The sequence below is a fragment of the Numida meleagris genome, chromosome 5 (assembly GCF_002078875.1).
Source record: "Numida meleagris isolate 19003 breed g44 Domestic line chromosome 5, NumMel1.0, whole genome shotgun sequence".
NCBI lineage: Eukaryota > Metazoa > Chordata > Aves > Galliformes > Numididae > Numida > Numida meleagris.
The window spans coordinates 55,490,709-55,516,492 of NC_034413.1; the positions used below are offsets into that span (position 1 = coordinate 55,490,709).

At 36.9% G+C, this 25,784-nt stretch overlaps 1 protein-coding gene across 6 annotated transcripts in view; it reads right to left on the reverse strand.

The window, feature by feature from the left end:
* SLC4A10 (solute carrier family 4 member 10) overlaps positions 1-25,784 on the reverse strand; it is a 180,236-nt gene that overhangs the window by 119,621 nt on the left and 34,831 nt on the right. For 2 of the 6 annotated variants that reach the window (XM_021399397.1, XM_021399399.1), the window contains exon 1: positions 3,407-3,684. The exons of 2 other annotated variants lie outside the window; for them this stretch is intronic. In XM_021399397.1, the coding sequence (XP_021255072.1) occupies positions 3,407-3,487 (81 nt within the window). In that variant the 5' untranslated portion in view covers positions 3,488-3,684. Of the gene's footprint in view, positions 1-3,406; positions 3,685-25,784 lie in introns of those variants that run through there. 2 more of the 6 variants (XM_021399394.1, XM_021399395.1) reach the window with 1 other exon arrangement.

Sequence of the window (25,784 nt, forward strand, 5' to 3'; positions counted from 1 at the left end):
TAAATGACACAAATATTTGGCTTCTCTTCCCACCTGCTTGTTAACACAGTTCCTGAAACCCAGTGAGAGCCTTGTTTCTTCCTAAAATCTTCACCAAGTTCTGTAAAAAATGAATGCTTAAAGATTGGGAAACATACACTACACTCAGAGATGTGTACTCTTTATTCATGATCAAGGGGAAGTAGTTCTTTAATTAGTGAGTTCCTTCTCAACACAGTATTCTTCATACACTGAAAGGTGCAGTCAGCTTGGTTTGAGAAGGGGAGGTATAGTTTTAAACTTAACTTTCTGTTAAGTGATACCAACACACTGTGACTGGATTCACTGACTACAGATTTGAACAGTTTTTCCAAATGTCAGTAAGTATGACTTTGACTTGCCTAGGGAGCACTGAGTGAAGAGAAATTGTCTTGGGCGACATATAAAATCCATAATATAGTTACTGCATGTAAGTAACAAAACTTCTTTTTTTGATATATTTTTAATTAAAACATTTTTTAAAAGAGGGCAACAGAAAAAAAAAACCTACCAGATTTGACATGTTTAAAGTTCTCTGGGGTTTTTTTGGTATGATTTTTTTTCTTTTTGGCAGAACTTAAACAAAATAGAATCATAGAATCAATAAGGTTGGAAAAGACCTCCAAGATTCCTAGTTTCTAACAGTTTCCATACTTTTAAACTTTCAGATCACTTCACTCTGGTCCCCTTCTCATGCGTATATCTCTACCTTACTTCAGTTACTCATCTTATAAGAACTTCTCCTCATTAATAAATTCCTCAGGAGAAGAGAGTTGGGGCTGTTCAGCCTGGAGAAGAGAAGAATCCAGGGAGACCTGTGAGCAGCCTTTCAATATCTAAAGGGGGCTATAAGGAAGAAAAGAACAGACACTTCAGCAGTGTCTGAAGTGACAGAACAAAGGGAAATGGATTCAAACTAAAAGAGGGGAAATTTTGAATGGGTATAAGAAAAAACTTTTTTACGACAAGGCTAGCGCTAGAACAGGCTGCCCAGAGAGGTGGTATGTTTCCTGTCTCTGGGAACATTCAAGCTCAGGCTGGACCATGTTCTGAGCAACCTGATCAAGCTGTAGATGCCCCTGTTCGTTGCAGAGTTGGACTAGATGAACCTTTAAAGGTCCCCTCCAACTCAAATGGTTCTATGATTATTGTATAGTCCCACAAATGAAGATGCACCTATAATGGAAATACATCTTTTGAGAGAAATAACATACTCAAACTAATTTAAAATAGTCAGCAACATTGTTGCTTCAAAATGGAATGGCCTAAACATATACTTACTGAAGCAAACGTTCTTCACCAATATGTCCTTCACTATAGTTACAGTTTGTATCCTAAACACACCATAATAAATGTCTACTGCATTATTTGGAAATTACAGTCAATGTTACATTTCAAAACCATCCACAGAATACAATTTGCAGAATTAATACAAACGATAAAACAGAATCCACGGTAAGCACGTGGCATACTGCTATAGTTTCCACTTATGCAAAATTCCACAGAGATCCAATTATTTTAAATGAGCAAAGGAGACTTCAGGAAGAACTTCAAAACACAGGTAAGTCAAGACTTTAAATGATACTTGAATAAGTAAAGCAAAGAATCTGTGGGGGGAGGGTTGGTCCTATTAAAAAGGCTGTAAATACTCCACAAAGCACCAAAATACTGTGAAACCAATACTTTCAGGAATTTCATTCCAGTGCCAAGAAACAGAATGTACTCACCGTGCCTAATACATTAAAATACTGAAAATAAATTCTAACAGATTAAAAAGATCTTGTATTAAGTGAAAGGTATAGTGAAATCATTCCAGACCTAATCAAGCTTAAGAGTAGGACAGCCTTTCCCTGTTATTAAGAATGTAAGCTGGATAAGCAGACTGGTAAACTATAAATTATTTTCAGTTAGAGTAATATAACATTTTTTAGAAATATGTTCTTAATTAAAAATGAAAAGACAGCCATTTTTACTGAAGCAATTTGCTGCACATTCTCATGTTTGGTCTTCTGTGGTCTCCCACACACATTCATTTCCAACAAAATGTTATTAAACTGGGGTAAAACTGGAATACAGCTCTGAATGCAAAATCAAAACCATGTTTTGCATGTTTACATTTCTAGGTGGAAATATGAAAATATCTTCAAACCTTGATCACTTAAATCCCATGCTTTGGGGTCAGGAAATACCACTCACCCCTGTCCATCTGCAGTCTAGATAGATACACATGAAGACTGCTGTTTCACATGAATAAAGCAAGCAGCAGAAAAACTGCACATTACTTTCAGGCTTCAGCTGAGCTTTTAAAACACATGGTCAAATATGTTGCCATGGAAATGTGCTGCAAATACATCTAGAATTTCTTAAGATGGAGCTGATCATCATTTTTGAAAATAAAACTTACCCTACTAATTCTATGATATAAAATTGCTCTGTACTGCGTTCAAGGGAAACAAAATAGGAACTCTTAAACAGCTATTATCTATCCTTTATAATACCCAATGTGGTAACAGTATAACTAATACCACTCTGTGCCCCTAAATGAAAATAGGCCACTATCTTCCTATATAAAATACCCACATACTTGTTTTCTTTTATGCACTCTGACTTTCCTGTCACCACAACGCATTAGCAGATCCCAAAGTATCAGCCTTGCAATAAAGTTGGCAACAATTAAAAACAAAAAAGGATGAGACATGATTCAGAAAAATGAATTTGGTTTTAAACATTCTAAATATGTAAGTTATTAATCTTCCATTTTACAACCCATTAGTATTAGTATGCATCACTGAGCAAAATAATTAAAAGGGGGAGCATTACCCTGCCAAACTTTCACTGCTATGTTCAGTGAGCTATTTTAAAATCTGATTTGGAATGAACAGGAAAAAAAAATCAGCTACTGCAAAATGAAGATCTGTGCCTGCAGAATAGCTCTGTCCTGTTACACAATGTGCTACGTTATTTTAAATAACCTGCCACTGTACGTAGAGTTGCCTTATAACGTGCTTTATATGACAAATAAACACATTCACACAATAGAATTGTGTTGCCATGTAAAGACAAAGCAAACTAAAAATGCAATACAACCTTGCCATTTTACTTTACAGCAAGGCTATAACCTTCTACCATGACTTAAATAAAATCATTTTCACAATAAAAGCAGGTTGAAAATATATATATAGAATAATGTTACACTGTTCAAATAGCAATTCACAACACATTACATTTGAAAGATGTACATTGCTCCACTTATGTAAACAGTCTACCCTATAAATCCTGTAGCAAATCCAACATGAAGCAATTACAGAGACAAAGAGATCATAAATGACCTAAAATAGTACAACAAACCTTTACATTAGAAATATTAGTATAAACTATGAGGTCATACCTGATGACTTAAAGATTGTAATGTCTCACCGGTTCCAAGCTGCATGACCTTTCTATTTCCAGAGACCCCCAAAAATTGCATTTCCTGTCTTACAAAAGTGCATCACAGATCCATCTATCTTTCAAAATCTTCTGGGCTAGTGAAGAAAGCATTAACAGCCATTCTGTCCATAAGTAAGTGCTGGAGTCATTACCCTCCAGATATCAGATCTTAAATATAGTCTCCTCCGTGCAGTTACAGACATCCAGTAGACAAGGAGGCTGACACAGCTATATCACTGATGCTGCTAATGCCATCTGAAAACAGTAAGCTTACTGCTTAAAGCAATCCTGCATCATCCAAACAGAACAAGCCACATCCTTCAACTCCTCGCTTGCGTTTTTTATAAAACCCAGCACTGCCATTATAGATTTTGTTTTCATCTGTGGTCAGCTAAAGGAGAAATTAGATATTATGCAACCAGCTTTGCATTAACAAAAGAAAAGCAGCAGATGAAGTGACATATCGAGGTTATCAAATTTTGCTCGCATGACCACTCCTCAACAAGCAATATCACCATTCAGAAGAAGCTTCAGTCTGATCCAAAGGAAAATTACCAGAAATAAATTGCAAACGATTCACAGGCAGCAAGGCATTTAAATATCTCTGTGGTACTGAAACAGCTGTTTTATGTGGACTTATCTTAGTCCCTGTTAAATTGAAAACACTGCTTAACTATGTTGGTGTTTATTTTCAAGAAATTGCATGATCACTGCATTGTTTCCATTGCTCCCTGCTAGCAGCCAGAAAACAGCATGCTTTGAAAATGTGCCAGTATTATGACAGTAAAAATGTGTTTTGCTATCAAACAAAGCAATCATGCATGTTTTTTTTCTGATACTAGAGACCTTTCAAGCTAACAAATGTACAGTACCCTACTTAGTAATTTTTAAACAGTTAAGAATGCACAGTAATAACTACATTTTTTATTAAAACACATATTTGATGCAAATGTAAAGTGAAATAGATTGTTACTTATATTTATTGTTATTTAAATTTAATTTTGCTATTACTGTAGCAACAAATCTTTGCAAAGAAAAAAAATCCCATCACAGAATTAAGAAGAAATAGTGCAACCTACAAACTGGAAAAGTTTGACCCACTGAAAAATTACTAGCATTGACACAGTCAGAAAGTCCTTCTCTGACAAAGCCCATATTCTTAAACACACAAGAATATCATCTCAGTACATACTAAAAGACATTGCTACTGGTTGAATTTTACAAATAAAATGAGGGGGAAGGGTGGGAAATCACCCTTGATTTAACTATATTGGCCCAAATAGCTTTCATGTTTTTCAAATTAGTGTGGATGTCCTTCTTTTATTTTGAAATATAAGCAGAAGCTGAAACAAGATGTAAATGGTTCTTAATTAATTCACCCAGATCCTCTTCTGTTTAAAATTATTATAATACAGTTGTAGCAATTGATTTTTTGCGTAACTTACAGTTAATCAAGTTTGGCTTATAGTGATCCACATTATGACGTTGAGAATAGAAAACTAGTCTCATCCATTAATATCACATATTTCCCTACAGAGAGAGAAATTGTCTTCCAGTAATTTGTAATTGTTTCACTGTTTCAACATGCCACTGTCTCAATATAAGGACTCTTCATCCACAGGGAACAGCACCTTGCTTTGTCATACATTTCTAGGGGGTTTTAGGTGACCTGTGCTTAGATGTGCAAAGCTCCTGCCTAGTGAAGCTATCCTCAGTAATAGATGCTAATCAGGAAAGTCCTACGAGGCTTTCAAGAACCAAATCAGGCTAGACTTTATGCTGCTTTTTATATTCTCCAAGAGAGTTATCCAAGAGGCCTAACCTGATGTCATGGTTTGAACCGTTGACACCTGATATTATGTTTTGAGTGCTGATGGTAGTGCAGGTGCCACTTCAAACACTGTGAACATTCTTGGAAGATGCCACGTCTAAAGTCCTTCCAAAATAGTTCATGAGTTCACTTTCAAACAAAAAAAAATTACTAAATTATGTGCACAGGATATAAATACATACACACAAAGAGACAAATGGCCCTTCAAAAAATAGACCATAGTGATTCAGCAATAGTAGACAAGGAAAATAGCTTTCCCCACATCTCCTAAAGTAATATTTTCATTTCCAAAAGTAATTTAAAAGAAACAGCAATACATCATTACTAAATATTACGTTATTTATTTCTATGCAAACAGTCTGTTCTGCAAACTATTCATATCAGTAGCTGCTTGCACCTATGTAAGGGAGTACAACCATAAGTAGTGTTGCTGACAACTTCTTCGAAGTCCCCACAAACCACCTAGACAGGATACAGAGGCTAGCAACATGGAATGAAGCAAAGGAAGTCACCAAATAAAAAATGTATGTTGCCCACTCACCTTTCATAAATATTCTGCAGCTTCTCACTGTGCTAATTTTCCATCACACTATCTCCGTTTAAAGAGCAAAAACACACAAAGCAAGGAGCTACAATCACAGACGTCTAAACACCACTTAGAGTTTCTGGTAGCGTATAATCTTTCTCACAGATAGAAACATGAAAATTCAAGAGCTAATAGCAGACAAGATAGAAGAATATTTTCCCAAGTTAGGTTAAAATCTCAGTACAAATTATAGATGCACCAAAAGTGCACAGTTTTTCTTTGTGCATATTATCCCAGTAGTGAAATCTTTTCCTGCAAGACATTCCTATACTTTTCTTCATGGCAACATAACTACCATCTCGTAAAAGTGAAAATTTCATTAGCAATGAGCACAAAAGGGTAGTAATACTTTTATGAAGTTAAATGTTCGAGCAAAAGGCTGATAATCGATTCCCTTTTGAGTATCAAAAGGTGTCACCTTATACATGCAAAAGCATGTACACTCACAGTATATATTTTTATTTTATTTCCTTTTCTTCACAGGAAAAAATAAAATATAATTTTTTTAATCCTGTTCATTATACAAAGTGAAACCATTATCTATCACAATCTATCAGAAATCACCTTCACAACTAAAAGACCTGACATAAGCAGGCAGCAAGTAGATGGCAGCAGCTCTATCAGTCAACTCTTAAAATTAAATTTAAGTCACTTTTGCTAGTAGTAACAAACATGACACAGAACAATCGAGATCAGCAAAAAGTACTGCAGACTGTAAAAGTGAGATGATGTAGTGCCATGCCAAAAGACCTGGAATACTAGCACATATTTCCCAGCAACAGTTTGGGGAATCAACTGACGCAGTTGTAAGAGAGCCTACCAGGGGAGGTGCCCCACTAGACCTGCTGTTTACAAACAGAGGACTGGTGGGACATGGGGAGGTCGGGAGCTGTCTTAGACAGCATGACCACAAAATGGTAGAGTTCTCAATTACTGGTGAATTCAGGAGGGGGGGGCAGCAAAGCTACTACCCTGGACTTCCAGAGGGTGGACTTTGAACTGTTCAGGACACTGATAGGGAGGGTCCCTCGGGATTCTGTCCTGAAGGGTAAAGGGGTCCAGGAAGGCTGATTGCTCCTCAAAAAGGAAGTCTTAAAGATGCAGGAGCAGGCTGTCCTCCTGCGCTGCAAGATGAGCGGTCGGGGAAGAAGACTGGCATGGAGGAACAGGAAACCTTTCCTGAGGCACCAGGAGAAAAAGAGAATTTACCTGCTATTGAAGAAGGGAGAGGCAACTTGAAGAGAGTACAAAGAAGTTGCTAGGATGTGCAGGGAGGAAATTAGAAAGGCAAAAGCCCAGCTTGAACTTAACTTGGTCCTTGGGGTAAAAGAAAACAAAAAACTTCTTTACAAATATATTAACAGTAAGAGGAGGGCTAAGGAGAATCTCCATCCTTTACTGGATGCAACGGGGAACGTGACCACTGAGGATATAAGGAAAAGGCTGAGGTTCCCCATGCCTTCTTTACACCTGTCTTTAAAAGCCACAGCAGTTATCCTTGGGGTACTCTAACCCCTGACCTGGAAGTCTCAGATGGGGAGCAGAATAAACCCCCAGCGATTCAGGTGGAAACTGTTAGAGACCTACTGCTCCACCTAGACTGCCACAAGTCTATGGGGCTGGATAGGATCCACCCAAGGGTACTCAGGGAGCTGGCGGAGATGATTACCAATCCACTTTCACCATCAGTGTTCCTGGTCAACTGGAGAGGTCCCAGAGGATTGGAGGCTTTCCAGCGTGACTCCCATCTACAAGAAGGGTCATAAGGAGGATCTGGAGAACTACAAGCCTGTCAATCTGACTTTGGTGCCAGGAAAGGTTATGGAGCAGACCATCTTGAGGGACATCACATGACATGTGCAGGACAATCAGGGGATCAGGCGTAGCCAGCATGGGTTCATGAAAGGCAGGTCCTGCCTGACCAACCTAATCTTCTATGATTGGGTGACCCGCCTGGTGGATGAGGGAAAGGCTGTTGACATAGTCTACCTAGACTTTAGCAAAGCCTTCAGCACTGTCTCCCACAGTATTCTCCTGGAGAAGCCGGCAGCCCATGGCTTGAACAGGTACACTCTTTGCTGGGTAAAGAACTGGCTGGAAGGCCAGACCAGAGAGCAGTGGGGAACTGAGTTAAATCCAGTTGGCGACCAGTCATGAATAGTGTTCCCAGGGGTCTGTACTGGGGCCTTTCCTGTTCAAAATCATTATTGATCTGGATGAGGGGATTGAGTGCACCCTCAGTAAATTTGCAGATGACACCAAGTTGGGAGGCAGTGTCAATCTGCCTAGGGGTAGCAAGGCCCTACAGAGGGATCTGGACAGGCTGGATAGCTGGGCTGAGACCAGTGGGATGAAGTTCAACAAGATCAAGTGCCAAGTCCTGAGCTTTGGCCACAACAACCCCAGGCAATTCCACTGGCTTGGGGTAGAGTGGCTGAAAGATTGTGTGGAGGAAACAGATCTGGGGTTATTGGCTGACACTTGACTGAGCATGAGCCAGCAGTGTGCCCAGGTGGTCAAGAAGGTAAATGGCATCCTGGCTTGTATCAGAAATAGTGTTCCCAGCAGGAGCAGGGAAGAGATGATTCCTCTGTACTCAGTTCCTGTGAGGCTTCATCTTGAGTACTGTGTTCAGTTTTGGGCCCCTCACTACAAGAAAGACATTGAGGCCCTGGAGCACGTTCAGAGAAGGACAGCAGAGCTGGTGAGAGGTCTGGAACACAAACATGAGGAGTGGCTGAGGGAACTGGGATTACTGAGTCTGGAGGAGGCTCAGAGGAGATCTTATTGCTCTCTCTATAACTACGTGAAGGGAGGTTGTAATGAGGTGGGGTCAGCCTCTTCTCCTATGCAACTAGCAAATGGCCTCAAGTTGCACCAGGGAAGATTCAGGTTGCACGTTAGGAAAAACTTGTCCAAAAGAGAGGCACAGGAATGGGCTGCCCACGGAGGCGGTTGATTCACTGACCCTGGAGGTGTTCAAGAAATATTTAGATGTTGTTCTGAGGGACATGATTTAGTGGGAAATATTGGTGATAAGTTGACAGTTGGACTGGATGGTGTTGGAGGTCTTTTCCAACCTCGGTGATTCTATGATTCTGTGATAATATTAAGCATATTAAAAGCATATTGTTCATGATTCTGATCATCTATGCTTGAAAAAAATAAATTCAAACTGCAAGAGATAAAGGCTTCTACAATGGTCAAGGAAATCTGAAGAAGAAAGTGAAAGCATTCATCTTCTTCAGCTTAACAAAGGAAAGGTTAAGGAGGAGATCTGTGTAACTGTCAAGATACCAGCATCAAAGAAAATAATTTAGAACCTTGAATCAATTTTAAAAACTTTAAAAAAAAGAAGTAAATAAACAAAAATGACTCAACAGTTGGTTTCTCCTGCATTGAAGACACCAAGATTTCTTCTTGAAACACACAATGTTTTTAACAATATAAGTAGCTCAGCAATTTCTCTTATCCAAAATAATTCATCAGAATTTAAGTTTCTGAGGATCTCTTAGACTAACACAGTTAAAAAAAAAATCTTTGTACTTGAGAGGAATAAGCTCAAAAGTAATTAACGATAGTCTATTCCCCTTTAATCCTAATGAAAGTACTGCTTCTATTACCTTCCTTTAGTCTATATATTTGTCCCTTACTTAATTCTCTCATTAAATTATTGGAGGTGTTTGTTATAAAATGGAAATACACTTCTCCAGACAGAAAGGAAATTAATTCAAAAATACAAGTTTAAATTTATTAACTTAATAAAAACTTATGATAGTTTATGGACATGCTTGCTCTATTCTGATGAATGAAATACTGTTCAAAGACTCTCCTTTTGTGATTACTTCAACAGGCATTACATAAATCTAATCAGCTCATCTGTGGATAACCATGATGGTGGTTAAAGGAAGCTCAAAGCATTTACAAAACAAAATAGGAAGTAAGAAGAAGCAGACCTGAACCATGGCTGCAGAATCAAAAATTACAAATTAACTGCTTGGTTCCAACTTTTCCAAACAGTTACTGTAGCAGTATCAAAAACCTGCCTTTCCAAACCACATCATCAGTGTTGCTGCATCCTAATGCTAAAAATGAAGCTTGTATCTTAAGGTGTTCCTGATGACATAGATCACTGCACTACATGCAGCTGACAAATTAGAATACATACATAACAACCAGTGAAAAGAAAGTGAAAAGATTTCTATCCGGTATCTCACACTCAAAAACAGATTGAAAATGTGAAAATGTCTAGCAATCCATTTCCCAAAAGATAATGTAGAAAAAGACAAACATCTCCTTTCTCTTCAGACCGTTGAGGAGTACGTAGACTAAGATAGAGACATCTACTGGCAATACTTTATTTATGGTGTATTTAAAATAGATGGTTGCTTGTACTTGTACTTAGAAAAAAAAAAAAAGAAAAATGTATAACAACAAAATATTCCCAAAGTTTGCAGTCCTACACTTACTTTCCTATCAATATTATAATCTTCTAGAAAATATGAATTAAATATTTGTGAAATCAGATTGAAATTATGATTTTTAAGTGAGTGTCTAGAAGGTGAATAGGTTATATCGTTATATTTAAAATGACCGCGACTTTCTTTTTAGACTTTAAAGAAAGCAAAGGTTTCTACCTCTTTAAGCATCTCAACAATATTCTAACTTGTGCCACAGCATGTGAAAAACTGTCTCCTTTTATATACTGCCAAGGACATGATTGACTAAGGGCCTAGCTGACAACCACTGTAGAAGCTAGAACTGACTGTAAGAATACATTCTCCCTTCCTCAAAAAAAAAAGATGGTGGAGTTTGGACTCTATGTTGTACAGCGTAATATTAATTCATTCTCCTCGTAAATGAAGAAACAACAATACAATCAATAATGCTGGAATCCAATTAACAAACGAAGTGCTACTAGAAGTTCTAGAAAAGGACAGACGATGCTACTCTGGCTACCTCCCAAATATTATGCAATTCTGAAGGTGATCCTAATTATACTGCACACCTCATACCTTTGACCTTTTTCATCTCTCTCTTGTTCCTGAAGAAGAAAAATTTATTTTTCTTAAGAAAAAATAGTCACTTCACAGAAGAGATCCCACCTCAGAATAGATCTGACTTTTCTAAATATTTTGTACTAAAAATTTTTATTTCAAGGAAGAGAAATGTTACATTTTGACATAATTACCATTAGCTTCTCTGCTAGCAGAAAATGATGGAAAAATGCCAACTTGCTTGTCTGCTATATATAAGACATTTCCAAGCTTCCATCCTTCCTTTTAAAGAAAACAGAAGGGGAAGACCAGCCAGGAGAAAGCCTGTCAGCTGATGGTATAAGAAATAAAATTAATATTCTCCTAGCAGAAATCATTTTCTTCTGAGCCTGAGAAAAATGACATGCCTTACCATATGTTAAGATGGTCCTTTCAAGAACAACAAACTTGATGAAGTTTCCCTGGATGGTCTCTCAGTTCAAGCCCTTTTCATTCCCTTCAGCTTCTGCTGAAGACAAAGCCTCAAGAGGCATAAGTCAGCATAGCATCAACAAATTACATAACTTCTACACCCTGGGGATTTAGCCCTTTCCACTCCAATGTTAGCACAAAAAAAAAAAGTGTGTATTCTTCAATAATCAATTTGATCTGTGCAGAACAACCCTGACATATTGCTGAGCCTTGACACTGATAACCTCATGGGCAGAGAAGTTCGACATTTCTCTTTTTCTAAAAACCGCTATAGCTAATTACAATATATACACAACTAGCCCTATATCAGATGAAACTGATGCAATTTAACAAGTGGAAAAAAAAGACAAAAAAGAAAGGTTTGTACAAGTTTCCTCAGAATAAAAATATTGGCATACAATTATTTTTACTACAGACTCAGCTGTGCACTTCTTAATCTAACTATACTTCTAAAGAATCAGAATTACTAAATACCTGTGCTATTCCCCAGATGCCAACTTATTTGCACATCATTTGTGCATCAACCTAACCCTAACCCAACCCTTCAAAAGTCTGACATTTTATCAATAAGATACAGACAAGAAAGATATACTTGTGAAGACATCAAAAAAAAATCAATCTACCCACATATACAATTTTGTTTGGTATAGAATATATTCATTCTAAATAAGAGGGATCACAAATGATCATTTTAATCAATATTTCTCAGTCAAAAGCCATCCCAAAAGATAGGTGTGTCAATTACCCCTAAATTTTGCAGGTTGTTTTAAATGCTTATTTAAATCATGTAAATCACATTTCATGTGTTTTCTATGCTTAAATATCAAAGCACAGAACTCATATTGAACCTACGCAAGATACCCTTTGGAATCCTAAACCAATGTGGGATAAGCATTTCAAAGTTTTAGGAGCAAAAGCCTCTGCTTTGGAAGCAGACAATGGGGAAAAACAGCTATTAGAAGAGTATTCATTTAGGATTAGGTTAGTAAGCTTAACAAAATCTATACACGTACGATGGGAAGAAAGCAAGACAGCAAAAGGTACTTTAGAAATGCAATCTACCACACACATACGTTAATATATCAGACAGACTACTATCTAACTATATCACCCCTAAAACTACAAAAATAAAATAATAAATAAAATTATCAAATACTTTTTTTCCAAAATTAACTCTGAAAAGGGGCTCTGAAACAATTATTTGCTTCCTTGCAAAGTATTTGTCATAACAAAATGGTGCACGTGGAGAGCAAGCAGGCTAAGATCAACTGCACCAGCTCTGTCTGATCACCCTTCTCTGACAGCAGACACCAAAAAGTTACTCAAGCATCACATGCTTTACGGAAAGCTAAACTTCTTATTTCTGACTGAGAGACCAGACATCCACAGCCTAGACAGGCACTAAGATAGGGACATTCCTTCCTTTTATTGATGTGGGAAGAAGAAAAGGGATAAAGAAGATTAAAAATAAAAAAATTTAAAAAACTAAGAGATAAAGAAAATAAGGAAAAAAAAAACCAAACTAAGAGTAGGCTCCAAAATGTGCTGATGTTAGGATACTCTGGATTGAATTACAAAATTATAAACAGACTATAAAAACTAGACAAATTCATAGATATTTATTAGTAGTAACAGGGAAGAAAATAATAATTTCCTAGAAAACTTCAAAATGCTTTAAAAATGTCATTGCCTATATATTGTTTTACTGTTTAAAACACATTTTACACCCAATAATGCAAGGACATGTAAAAAATCATTAAAATCTCAAGAAAGAAGAACAGCCAATGATTGCTTCAACTATATAAAAGTGGGGCAAAATTCCTGTTGGAAGGTACAGAATCTCCCATAGGAGCTTTAAAAGTCAGACACTGTCTGCTTATAAATTCAAACTGCCTTTCAGCTAACTACTTCAGTACATTATACTGGTTAAAGTGCCATAGTGTAAAGGACAAAGAAAGGTAAAAGAATATTGAGATGAAGAAATATAATACTTAGAAACACATTTCAGACAAGGAAAATTTTGTGGCTTTGAAGGGGAGGTGGCAATTTTGTATATGCTTGCCTTATAACGGTAAGCAACATTACAAAAAATTAATCAATTCCTGTGAATAGACTTTCAAAAGAAGTGAATTTAGATTAAATGGTTATATCAAACATGACAGTAGCGGACCTTCTTGAACAGCAGCCATCGTAAAGACTTTTTACCCTTAAGTAAAAATATTAACTATGGCACTGTGTTAACTGTTACCATTTTGTTTTGCCAAAGGTGCAAGGACCTCTTTCCATAATTCTTCACAGTCATTCTTTCTTAGGTACAAATATGCCATATACACACACAAGCAAGATACACCACTGCTGATTCTAAAATATTGCATGAACTTAGCCTGCCTGACAGATTTTATGCATTACACACAAAATGAAGATATTGGATGCTGGTATAAAACCTAAATGATCAGGTCTACCATGGCTAAGTTTTCCTCATGATAATGAAACTTCTGCTTCATCCTGAAAGAGAAATCCAGAGGCAGTCTATTTTGCTTTTTCTTTTTTCTCCACCTCTGAGAAGGAGAAAAAAAAAGCAGCAGAGCACCTCACTAGGGAATAATGAGGGCAGATTCAAGGTTCCTGAATTAGACAATACCTTTCCTACTCTTATCTCTCTTCAGTATCAGCAGGACCATCATATACCCACTGTCTTCCTGCTCTCTTAAAAGCTTACTGTTTTCTATGTTGGAGAGAAAAAAAAACACACACAAGTTCTGAAGGACATCCAAGGCTAAGTGATGAGAGATATCAGCCTGCCTTGCAAGCGAGCATTCACTACATTTCCTGATGATAATCCCTTCTCTAAACCTTTTTAAAAGCTGTTATTTTACAGCTGTGAGCTATGTTCCGTAAAAATGTCAAAGAAGGAAACTACAAAGCAAGGGCATTCCCATCAGTTGTTCAGCATCTACATCATACTCCTCATGGGTACATGGCTTTAACATGGTGCTATATCCAATGTTTAAAAAGATATTATCTTACCGAGCTTGCATTTAAACATCATCACTGAGTTCTCAGACCTAACTCCAGAACCAAAAGGAGGTGCATAGTATTGATAGAAAGATGTAACATCGATCCATCAGATAAGAATTCAGTGATAGAATTTCCACTGTTTCCTTCTTTCTCTAAATTCCTTTTTAAAATGCACATCACTAAGGCATAAATGCTCTCATTATTCTAAAAAAATGTTTCAAAATTTGATACAAAAATGTTATCTTATTTTCTCTGTTTTTATTAGAAGGAAAATTGACATTTAACAGTGTGAAATTCACAGAAGGAAATGATTAGAAATTGACTTTGAATTGTATTCCCTATGGAACAATCTCACATGAGAAGTAATGCTAATTGTACTACCTGGGACATTCAAAACTCGTCTGAGTAAAATGCTGTGATCTTCTGCACAAAGCAATCATTTCTTATCAATGCAGTAAAAAATGTACTCAGACGTCACATTTCATGACTTGTTTAGCCATATCGTGCCACATACTGAAGCCTCAATTATCAGGTAATCTTAGTATCTTACTTGAATGTGTGACTACATCACTAACACACCATCACACCAGGTATGTCTCTAAATTAATTTGGTTCATGGATCAGCTTACTGAAAGAAGAGTTTTAGACAAAAACGAAAATGCATTCTAGTATGAAAAAGTTCTATAAAACCTATTGTAAATTGTAATTGCCTATTGTTTTCACTTTTGTAATGAGTTAACAGCATCATGAATACGCTTTAGTCATAGCAGCATTTAATATTATCAATCTTGCTTTATATAAATCATTTAAATTCTAAAAGATGTATTTATTTCTAGTTTTATTGCAAAGAAAACAAGATGTAATTAAATGATAATACATTCATTAATCTGAAGAGTTTTCAGATAAATTGCTAAAAGTTAAGGCTTTCAGAACTGAGGCAGAAGATAGAAAAAAAAAGAAAACCAAAGATTTGAGTTAGCTTAGAATAATTGTTACTCTAAATCCTCGAAGTACATGTAAGAAATAATATTTTTGTTAGATCCGCCCAAATCTATTTCAAGAAGTTTTTTACTACCTTTCAAAGCAATATATGACAACACAGCTGCTACCTCAGATATAATCCAAGAGCATCTGCATCATTTCATCTGATTATTCTCAAATCTCTCTGTATAATGATTCTTCAAATTAGCAACCTAATTTTTGTTTCCAAGGAAAATTCTACATTTTGACATGCTCAATGTTGTGTGCAAATTCATGGGAGAATAGTATGTAACAAGAACTATGAAAAGAATCATTGAAATATGGTAACTAACACACGCTATTAGCAAAATTTTTGAACATTTCAACAATGGCACTTTCATTTTCTCTGGCTAGTCAGAGAAATTCTAATTGCAGTTTCCTTCCTCCCCTTGAAAGAAAATAAACTTATTTTGAAAACAAATATATGGCAGCTAACACCCATTTGGCAACAAAGTGATGAGAGACGGCTTATCTATTTCATAAATTCGTCCATATCATTAAAGTTATCCAACTCATACAAAAGCTAATTTACTACAAATCATTTTAAAATACTATGGTTATTGCTTGAATCTCTAGAAAGAACTCTTTCAAGTAATTAGTAACAAGAGTTCACTCAATTTTAGCAGGAAAAATATGTAGAATAAATGCAAGAGAAATAATTCATGCTAAATAATAGTACTTTGCATTGAGCCAAGAAAAGCATTTCAGACCATATTATAAAAGAAAATTCTCATAAATGTTTCATACTTTTTAAAATTACTTTCTTACTTCATTTCACCTCCAGCAGTCAATAGACCATTGACTTTATATACAGTCTGCTCTAACTCATCACAAACCACTGGTTCACTTGAAAAAAAGAAAGAAAGGTGGCCAGAGAAACAAAATCAGAGTCTGAATTTAAGGTAGGATAAATCTGGGCTTTCTCACTTTGAAAATACAAAGACATCTTTCACCATCAGGAGAAATAGAATTACTTTGACTCAAAGAAATGTGTTCTCTATTCAAACAGACGCTCCATATACTCACCTCATTAACTCTTCCAAGGATATAATACCTAAAAACTGTATTATAACTGAAAACACAAACCACCCATTCCCAGCACCACCATAACCTACTTCAAGAAAAATTTCCTTGTTCATGCTCTTAGGCACTTCTACCAACTTGACATTCCTAAATCTAAGCCTATTTTCCAGGTCATCAGCATGACCTTTGCGCAAAGCTTTACAGCCACAGTTGTTTATAGCTAGATGGCATTATGCCCACTTGGAAACTTATACTGTCCGTCACTTTTGTTACCAGTAGGATAAACAAAGCCTTTTGGTTTTCTAAGAAGAAGCTCTAGACACTTTCAAGCTTTTTAGAGACATGCCCATGTGTGTTAACCATACAAGATATTTTTGAGCATCCAGCATTCTACCCAGATGGTATACAAGGCAATGCCAAAGGCCTCTCAGAGGTTCAGGAAGCCAAAAATTCTTACAAGCTACCAAGCATAGCAGGCCATTCTGCTCATAGAAAACATACTGACCTGACAAGGGAAGGGCCTATTTCCTCACAGCAGAAGCTTTTCTTTTCAGTTTTGCAGCTTTTCTCGTACATAATTCTGTTTTTCATAACCCAAGATTTATTAAAGCCCAGACAGTTATCAAAAGCCATACTAAAACAGATGGTTCTTTTTAAAATTCATTTTTCAAGCAGCTTAAAAAATAGTATTCAAAAGTTATCTTCCTGATTTTAACAGTAGAATTGCAGGAGAGTTTTATTAAAAGAAATACATGAATTGTATTTTGCATGAATCATTAAGCACTTTTGGTTTGAATCCACAGAAGCAATGAACAGAGGTAAAAGGTGCAAAAAGCATGAGAAGGCAGAGCCACAGGATTTCTTTTGCTACTTCTTCGTGCAGGACCCCAGATGGCCTCCGTGACACCTGACATCAGCAAGTTCTTGATTTCAGTTTGGTTCGTTCCCTTCTTTTTCCTCCAGCCAGGGCCTTCCCAGAGTAGATCCGCCTGTTCCTTTGCCAGGAGCCTGACCCTACAATGCTAAGCACTAACTTTCTGTGCAGTCTGTCGGGCTATTCTATATACTAAATTAATAAACTGGATTTATTATTCTTACAGTCCAGTCTGACACATTAGATTGGATGTCATAATTATCTTGAAGGAATAAAGTGTTGAGTTTTACATAACATGTTTGCTAAATGTAGTGAACTAATTAAAGTATGTTAATTAGGTAACAGATAAAAAGAACTTAGTATTTGGTAGAGACTGGTCACTGTTAATACCCTGTACTGTGTTAATACCTTGGCTGTATTTTTATGCTTAATGAGCAAAAGGAAAAGCTGATTATTCAAAAAAAAACTACATGTATTGCGTGTTGGAAAAATAGCCTCAGGTGACAGAGGAAATACGTACCAAAGGAAATGGCATTCTAATAAAGTAAGTATCATTTCAAAACCCATAAACACAGTGCTGTTACTGAGAATTTTAGATATTCGGATTCTAGAAAACAATGCCTATTTGTTGATATTGTCAGTAAAGTTGCAAGTCCGATTTTATTTGCACAGTGTATCTGATCTCCCTGTACTACAAAACATTTTTTCCAGATTTGTTTTATTTATGTTTTGAAAAATGAGATTAAAGCTTTCATATCATGCGCTATGGTTAGTAAAGCTGAGAAGCAACAAATTATTAAACTACTAGTCACATAGTGCAAATGTTGGTGGAAAATATACATACATATGCCTGGCAATGAAAACAAAGCTCACACAATACTCTTCGTGCAATTAAAATTCTGGGCTTACATTATTTCTTTATTTCTTTTCATTCCATATCTTACCTCCCTGCTTTTCACAGAATTTGAAAGGGCATGATCAAACTTAGGAAGCATTTTGATGTACTGTAGTTTGGGAAAAAAAATCCTGTTAGCGCTCTCAATAAAACAAAGGCTCATACTTCATTAGGAGACAACTGGAATAATTATAGTAGCAAAGGAGACAGATGTTGGCATTAGTAAACTACTCAAGACAAAATAAACTACTTAATTTCTTCGTGAAGTTCAGTAACATACATCTCGTATCCAGACAAACTGGCAGCCACCTAGACCTACAAGCCTCTCTTTTTTTGTTTTACGATACATTTCCATTTGTGGCTAAAATTCTATGGCTACATATCTTGGACTCAACAGTGCAAAGAAAGCTCAGTGTCTGACCACAGATTAAACCCAGTCAGGGCCTGGGCTCACGCACTGCTCTTGCCTCTTAGGTGCCCACTCACCTTTACAATGTTCTCTGAAAAACACAGTCTGCACACCCAGTAGCACCTGAAGTACACGGGTGGCCACTGCTTCATTTTCTTGCAATATTGTAACACCATCTACCCTGTTTCACTCACTTTATTAAAGGAGACAAACTTTGCTTCTCTTTCCCCCCATCCAAAAAGATTCAGTGATTTACTCCTGCACCTGTAGAAAACGTCCCAGCTGTAAAGGGGAGTGAGCGCTGTTTCACAGTTGTGACACACTTGTGAGATGACAGGAACAAGCTTTTATCCTTTTAAAAAACTAAAAGAAATTGAAGCCAGTTCTCCCTGTGACCCTCAATTTATATTAACTACTGAAGCACTAATAAAAGGCAGGCCATAGGCATCATCATCACTCTCCCCACAGGAGGTTTGCAGGGCAGTGGGAGGAGGCCAATGGTTAGGCGCCCTGATGAGAAAAAACATACCCTCAGGCTGAGCACCAAAACCCGCACCAATTTGTGGAGTCTGCACCCAGAAATGGAGCTTAAAAGCTTCGGAATATCCAAGAAACTTAGAAGTTTCTGTCAACTGTCTAATACTTGAAGACTTGGTTGTGGTTGAGCCGGTGCACCTGAACGTTGTGTCAGACACAGGCCCGTAAGTAGCAGCTGCACGCATGTTCAACGAACTCAAACTAATTGGTTGCGTCTCAGAGTGGAGATCATTAGCAGAGGCACAGTACCATACCATCATGGTGAAACTGCTTCCATTTCTGGCATTACCCTAGCCACACATAGCCAGAAACACTTGAGTTGCATCTGTAAATTTTGCCCTAATACCAGAAAAGTCTCACACCAAAAGGGTGGCAGTCGAGCAGGGCCTGAAGAAAACTACTGGAACTGACTCAATCTCACAACAGACTGCAAGATTCGCAAACAGTATTATCCCTAATGCTCACTGCTTAAGTGTAAGCTTATTAACGCCAATTTCTGAGCTCTCAGTAGCAAGGGCTTTCACCTCTCACTAGTAATGACCTTTCTGAAAAAATTTAGTCTCAAGTAAACTTCCTTCAAGAACATACCACACCACCACCCAGAACAAACAGCTAATTAAGAGAGGATAACACGCTCTGTGTGCAGGGCAGACCATACTAACATGAGTTACACTTAAATTCACAAGAGTTACCTCTGCTATCTAAAGTTTCTTACCTAAAAATTAACAGAGTCTAAGGAGACAGTTTATTTTGTTTATGGTTTGTCCTCCAGAAGAATTCACGGAGTTGGAATTGAAGAGTTTTTGTCAGCACACAACATTTCCGATAACATATTTCTGTAACATATATACATAGCATGAAATGGAGTTAACTGGTCTATCATTCATGTATGTCTACCAGATGAGTATTTCCCTTGGCACATGCATCCTTTCTAGTCTTTTGTCTACGCAGTTGTCATGGTTTTAGGATTTTCGGTTATTGGTATTCCACATCATAACATCATGTAGTGTATGTACCTGGTTCTCAGAAGAGAAGGACTACTACATTCCCCAGGGGACTTTGCTCCTCTGTTACCATTTCTGGTCAGAGGGAAAGATAAAAACTCGCAGATCACAAGACCGTGTTCTCTTTCCGCCAGTCTCTCATCCTGGCAGTACCTCACTCCCCAGCCATCTTATCATCAGTATTAGAGTAAGGCCTACCTTGATTTTTGGACATTCTCTCTCATTGTATTGTATTTATTAGCTTAAATTGTAATTATATTGTATTATAGCGTGTTGTTTTGTATTTCCAATATCTTATTTAGTAAATTAGTTTGTTTCTCCTCAGATTGTTGCCGCTGTTTTTGCTCTCAGGCTCATCTCCCTACCCTTTTTTCCCTTTTTCCCTTTCCCGGGGCGTGGGTCCGTGGGTCCCCCACCCCACTCGTCACAGAACTGGGCCGAATACCCGTAAACCGTTGACAGCAGTTCAGTCAACTCCTTTATTCCTGAAAATAGTTACCTGCAAAGGTTTTATTGCAAACAAGAGCACTGATGTAATGAAGCACAGCGTGTACAACAAATGCAGAACTTGATCCAGTTCTAATCTTTCAGTGAAAGGACAGACAACGCCCAGTTAGATTCCTGATCATAGAATTGCAAAATATCCCAAGTTGGAATAGAACAATGAGTATCAAAGTCCAACTTCTGGCTTCACAAAGGAACACCCAAAATTTAAACCCTATGTCTTAGAGCACTGTTCACACATTTCTTGAACTCCAACAGCTTGGTGCCATGACCACTGCCCTGGGCAGCCTGTTCCAGTGCCTGACCACCTTCTGATGAAGAGCCTTTTCCAAACACCCAACCTGGCCCTCCCGACACAGCTCCATGCCACTCCCTCCAGTCCTGTCACCATCACCAGAGAGCAGAACTCAGTGCTGCCCCTTCACCCTCTGTGAGGAGCTGCAGGCTCTAATAGTTTTATGCCCTCATATTTTGGCACCCAAAACTGCACACAGTGCTTAAGGTAAGGCCACAACACAGAGTGAAGCAGGACAATCCCTTCCCTCAGCCGGCTAGCAGTGCTGTGTCTGATGAATCCCAGGTTTTACCACTGACTGTGCTTTAAGAGTTAACTGCTTTTAAGTTTCCTAAAGGTATTTTACAGTTCTGTATAATTTACCCTGCAGGCCAGGCCTTATTTCTTAAAATTTGCCTTCTCAATTTGGCTCAAAGAGCTAAGGCAGGTAAAGGAGGTATATTCAAATGCTCTGTAACAGTTTCATAAAATCAAGAGAGTTAAGCCTTCAACAAATGTGTTCATTTTAAAGAGGAAAAGATAATGAACATCCACGGTTTAAGGAGAGATAATAACAAAGTGCAATTTAAACTGAGGGTTGAGGATAATGATTTAGAATGGTTTAAGCAGGCATAATTCAAAATAAGATGAATACATTTTCCACTGTAAAATTCAGGTTAAATTTCAGCAAGAAATTTTGACAAATAAAAGAAAACTGAAAAGTCAACTTTCCAGATATCCAGAAGCACTGAACTGAACAAAATACAAGGTAACAGCTTACTGTTTCCTAGCGCAATTACTAAAAACAATAAAGAAATCATCTTCATTTTCAGCATCAGGAAGTAAATATCCTCACTAATCTTATCCATTTACCTGATAATGACTCACAGATAAATTAGCTTTTAATTTTAAAGGTTAAGAACATTTCTGGCCTAAAGGAATCAAGCAGAGAGACTCAATCAAATAATAATCAAGCATACATTTCTTTGTTCACTCCTCAGCAGAATATAACCACATAAAGAGAGAAAAAAACTTCCTTGATAGGTGAAGTAGTTCAGAGAAACAATTTAATCTTGTCAGTAAGACATGAAAACACACACACACAAAAAAAAAAAAACAGGCTGCAAGGACTTACATAAGACACCAACAATTCAAGAAAACTAAACCGAGAAGTATTTTTGAATGGTCATAAATAAAATGTAAAAACAAAGGGATAAAGTTACATATTCAGAACATTTTCAGATGTCATTAAAAATTAATAAGCATCGAACTTTAAAAAAAAATCTCCATATTTTATCATCTAAATTTTATAGCAAGGTGCTGGGGAAAATGCCAAAATCTCTGTTACTAGTGCATCAGAACAATTACTGTTGTGATTCTTCTACCAAAAAAATTACAACTGTGATATTTATAACACTGAGCCTAAAAATAAGTAAGCCTCCAAGCAAAAAAGCATTATTCAGATGATGAATGTTTTTCACTATATTTTTTGTCATTTTATTCTAATAACAATTGCCCTATTTTCTGAAATTCTATATCATTCCATTTTAACAAGTTCTTTCCAGAGGTAGAAAGACTATTAAATCTATTTTCCACTCATAACTAGTTTTAGAAAATGTTAGCCCCTTAAGTGAACATAATCCTTCAGCATGTGGAATTTTTTTTTTCTTTTAAAGCTCTAGTATTTATGCTAGGAAAATGACCGTATTTTTCCCAGTGCAAGTAATAATTAATCCAATGTTTCATTCTTATTTTGAAAGTAAAGCCAACAAATTTGTGTCAGACTCTGAACAGCATAAATCATCATCACCTAAAAAAAATCCAACTATGAACATGTTAAGCATGTAAAAGTATACAGTAGTCAAATTGGAAATGCTGCCTCATCCTTCCATTTCAAATAGGAAAAGGGAAAAGAAAAAAAAAAAGAAACCATTACAGGTACACTCAAATATTATGCTGAAAGACTTCAGGATTTCAGTGAAGTCTCAGTTACTATAGTAACTGATTGAAGTTCCATGACAATTAATCAGAAAAATTAAGAAGAAACAAATCTCAACTCTCATGTAATCCATTATGCATCCTTTTCAATGCATTATGGAACATCACGAAACCTCTGCAATGCACCAGTAACTCCATCTTTTGCATGGTACGACACAGGTCCACTAGCAAGTCCAGCTGTGATTCTCTGGTATGGATCAGTTATTCACCTTGGAAGTGGGAGATACCTGTTCAAATGCTCTCACAGCTGCTGAAGATAAACTGCCACTCGATCACTGATGCCTTAAAGATACACTGTAAGGTAAAAAACAGTCACGTTACAGAATTACAGAATTTCAGGGGTTGGAGGGGACCTCAAGAGATCACTGAGTCCAACTCCCCTGCTAAAGCAGGTTCTCTACATAACTTTCTTCTTGCTCATATTAGAAGTCCCCAAAATACTACATATTGGAAACATTAGAACAAATTATAGCAGCAATTCCAAGATTACTTAAGCAATATGACCTGAAATTTCCTTACTTTTCATAAAGAGCTGTGAAATACACATTATGATTATATAGAATTTTAAATCTGTCCTATTGATACATTGTGGTTATAGTGATCCAAAAGATGTTCCCAAACAAACGGACACTCAAGAGTGTACCTCTTCATCTACAAAGAAGTAAACAAGAAAATATATATATATATATATATATATTTTTTTTTTAAGTGAAAACCAGTCAGCATAATGCATCCCATTAGAGGGATCACAAAGAAAATACTGTTTGGGAACAGACTTAGTGCTGAAGGGGATGAAAGGTAAAAGGTGCCTAGAGAAACAAGTATCATTAAGCATTTCGCTAACCAAAAGTAAAGCAGACTTTGCCACAAGCATCTTGCCTCTCCAAGTTCTGCACTTTTGTACTACGCCCTAAGCAAAGCAGAGAGAGTTAAAACAAACCAGTACAACTATTATTTAAATGAGTTTGTGGGAAAGTTTATTTTAATAGTCAATTTTAATCTTGTTTTGCGGTTAGATTTTTAGATATTTTCCTAAACAGTGATCTATTCTCATTTGTTAGTATAACACTGCAAGCACACTAAATTTAACAGAAGCAAGTGCCAGATTCTGCACCTGGGACAGGGCAACCCTGGATATATGCACAGACTAGGGGACAAGAGGCATCAGAGCAGCCCCACAGAAAGGGATCTGGGGGTTCTGGTTGATGATAGGTTAAATGTGAGTCAGTAGTGTGTCCTGGCAGCTGATTCTCAACTTTGAATGAATCCTGAATTGACCCATTAATCAGCTCTATCACACTTAACACATCTCACATCTGCAGTAATACAGTCTTGGTTTTGCTGGCCGAAAGTACACATAGCTGAAGCAGCACAAAACCCAGTGATTAGGATCTCGAGTTTCTAAGTTAATTTCAGACTACTGCTGCTGTAGCTGTCAGCTGCCAGGGTTAGAAAACCAGTATTGTATAAAACCACATGCACAATCACACAGTGCTAATCAACTCCTGATAGTGGGTCATAATGGACAAAGAATGAACCAAAGAAGAGGAAAACAGAAACAAAAATGAAAAGCATGATGATGTTAGCATAAATAGCAGAAGGATGCTATTACACATTTGTGTAAGCCATAAAACTACTATAGAAATACCGGAAGACGTGGGAGGGGGTAAGAGATCCCCTTTCTTTTAATCTTGAGAAATTTCATTGGTTTCAATCAAGTTGCCATGCATTGTACTTTCCCAAATAAAATTTGGCTTACCATTCAGATATGCAAAAGCTCTGTAGAAAAACTTTTATATCTGAACGTTTCTTTATTCTAGATCAGATCCAAACCTAGGTTGAATTTTAGATATCCTTAGAGATTTTTCTGATTTTTTAAGCATAAACAACTAAACCTAAGCATTAACCCTTAAAATACAACTCAAGCTTGGTTTCTCAGCACAACACAATCCAAAACTGATAAAGTAATTCCTCAATACTGATACAAAGAATATTTTTTTAGATTTATTTCTTTGAAATATTCCAACATAGTATCTAGTCGTACCCAGTATTGCAAGGAAGATGTTTCTTAAGTATCTCTTTTCTACAGGTATTTGCATTCAGTTTTTATCTTAGCACATCTGCACACTGTTATAGATGTTACTTTTAAGTATTTGCAGTGGTCTACATTCAAAATCTGTTTTCGTGTCTCTCCTTATTCATCAAAGCACATATGTGAAACAACAATCATCAATTCTATGATTCTAATTTTGTGTACAGTGGTATGGTCAAATAAATAGTAAAAAAAAAAAAAATGCTTATTTTCCAACATATTAAGTTTTCCACCCTCTGAAGAATAGATCTTAGTAGAGTTGTGCATACTTAATCAGAGAGACACGAATTCTCTTACATTAAACTGCAGACTAAATTGAGAAAAAAAAAATCACAATATCAGTAGACTGAAGCATTACAACTTCAGAAACAACCCATTTTGTAACTCCTTGAAATGCTGCAGTATTTTTTACAGATTACAGCAGTCATGTGTTACCATCATTCAGGTAATGAGCTTTCTTTGCTTGCCAAAGCGCACAACAAAGATGCAAAGAGTGAGCAGAGCAGCAGTAAAGAGACAGACTAGACGTCATTTAGGGCCCATCAGTTGGGTTACACATGGCTAGTAACCAAATGAATCATGCAAGTAAAATCCAGTGTATTAGTATGTCATTAATACAATTAAAGTGAAAGCACTGGACATCCATCATCAGCTCCTTCAGTGACTCTCCCTAGCTCAGTGACAGCCTTGTGCCCTTCTTTGAAGTTCATAACTGAATCTGTCAAAGAATGCACAACTACTTGCCCATTGTGAAAGCAAAGTACATTGCATGTCCTGCCAAGCAAGCTGCATCTTATAAATTGC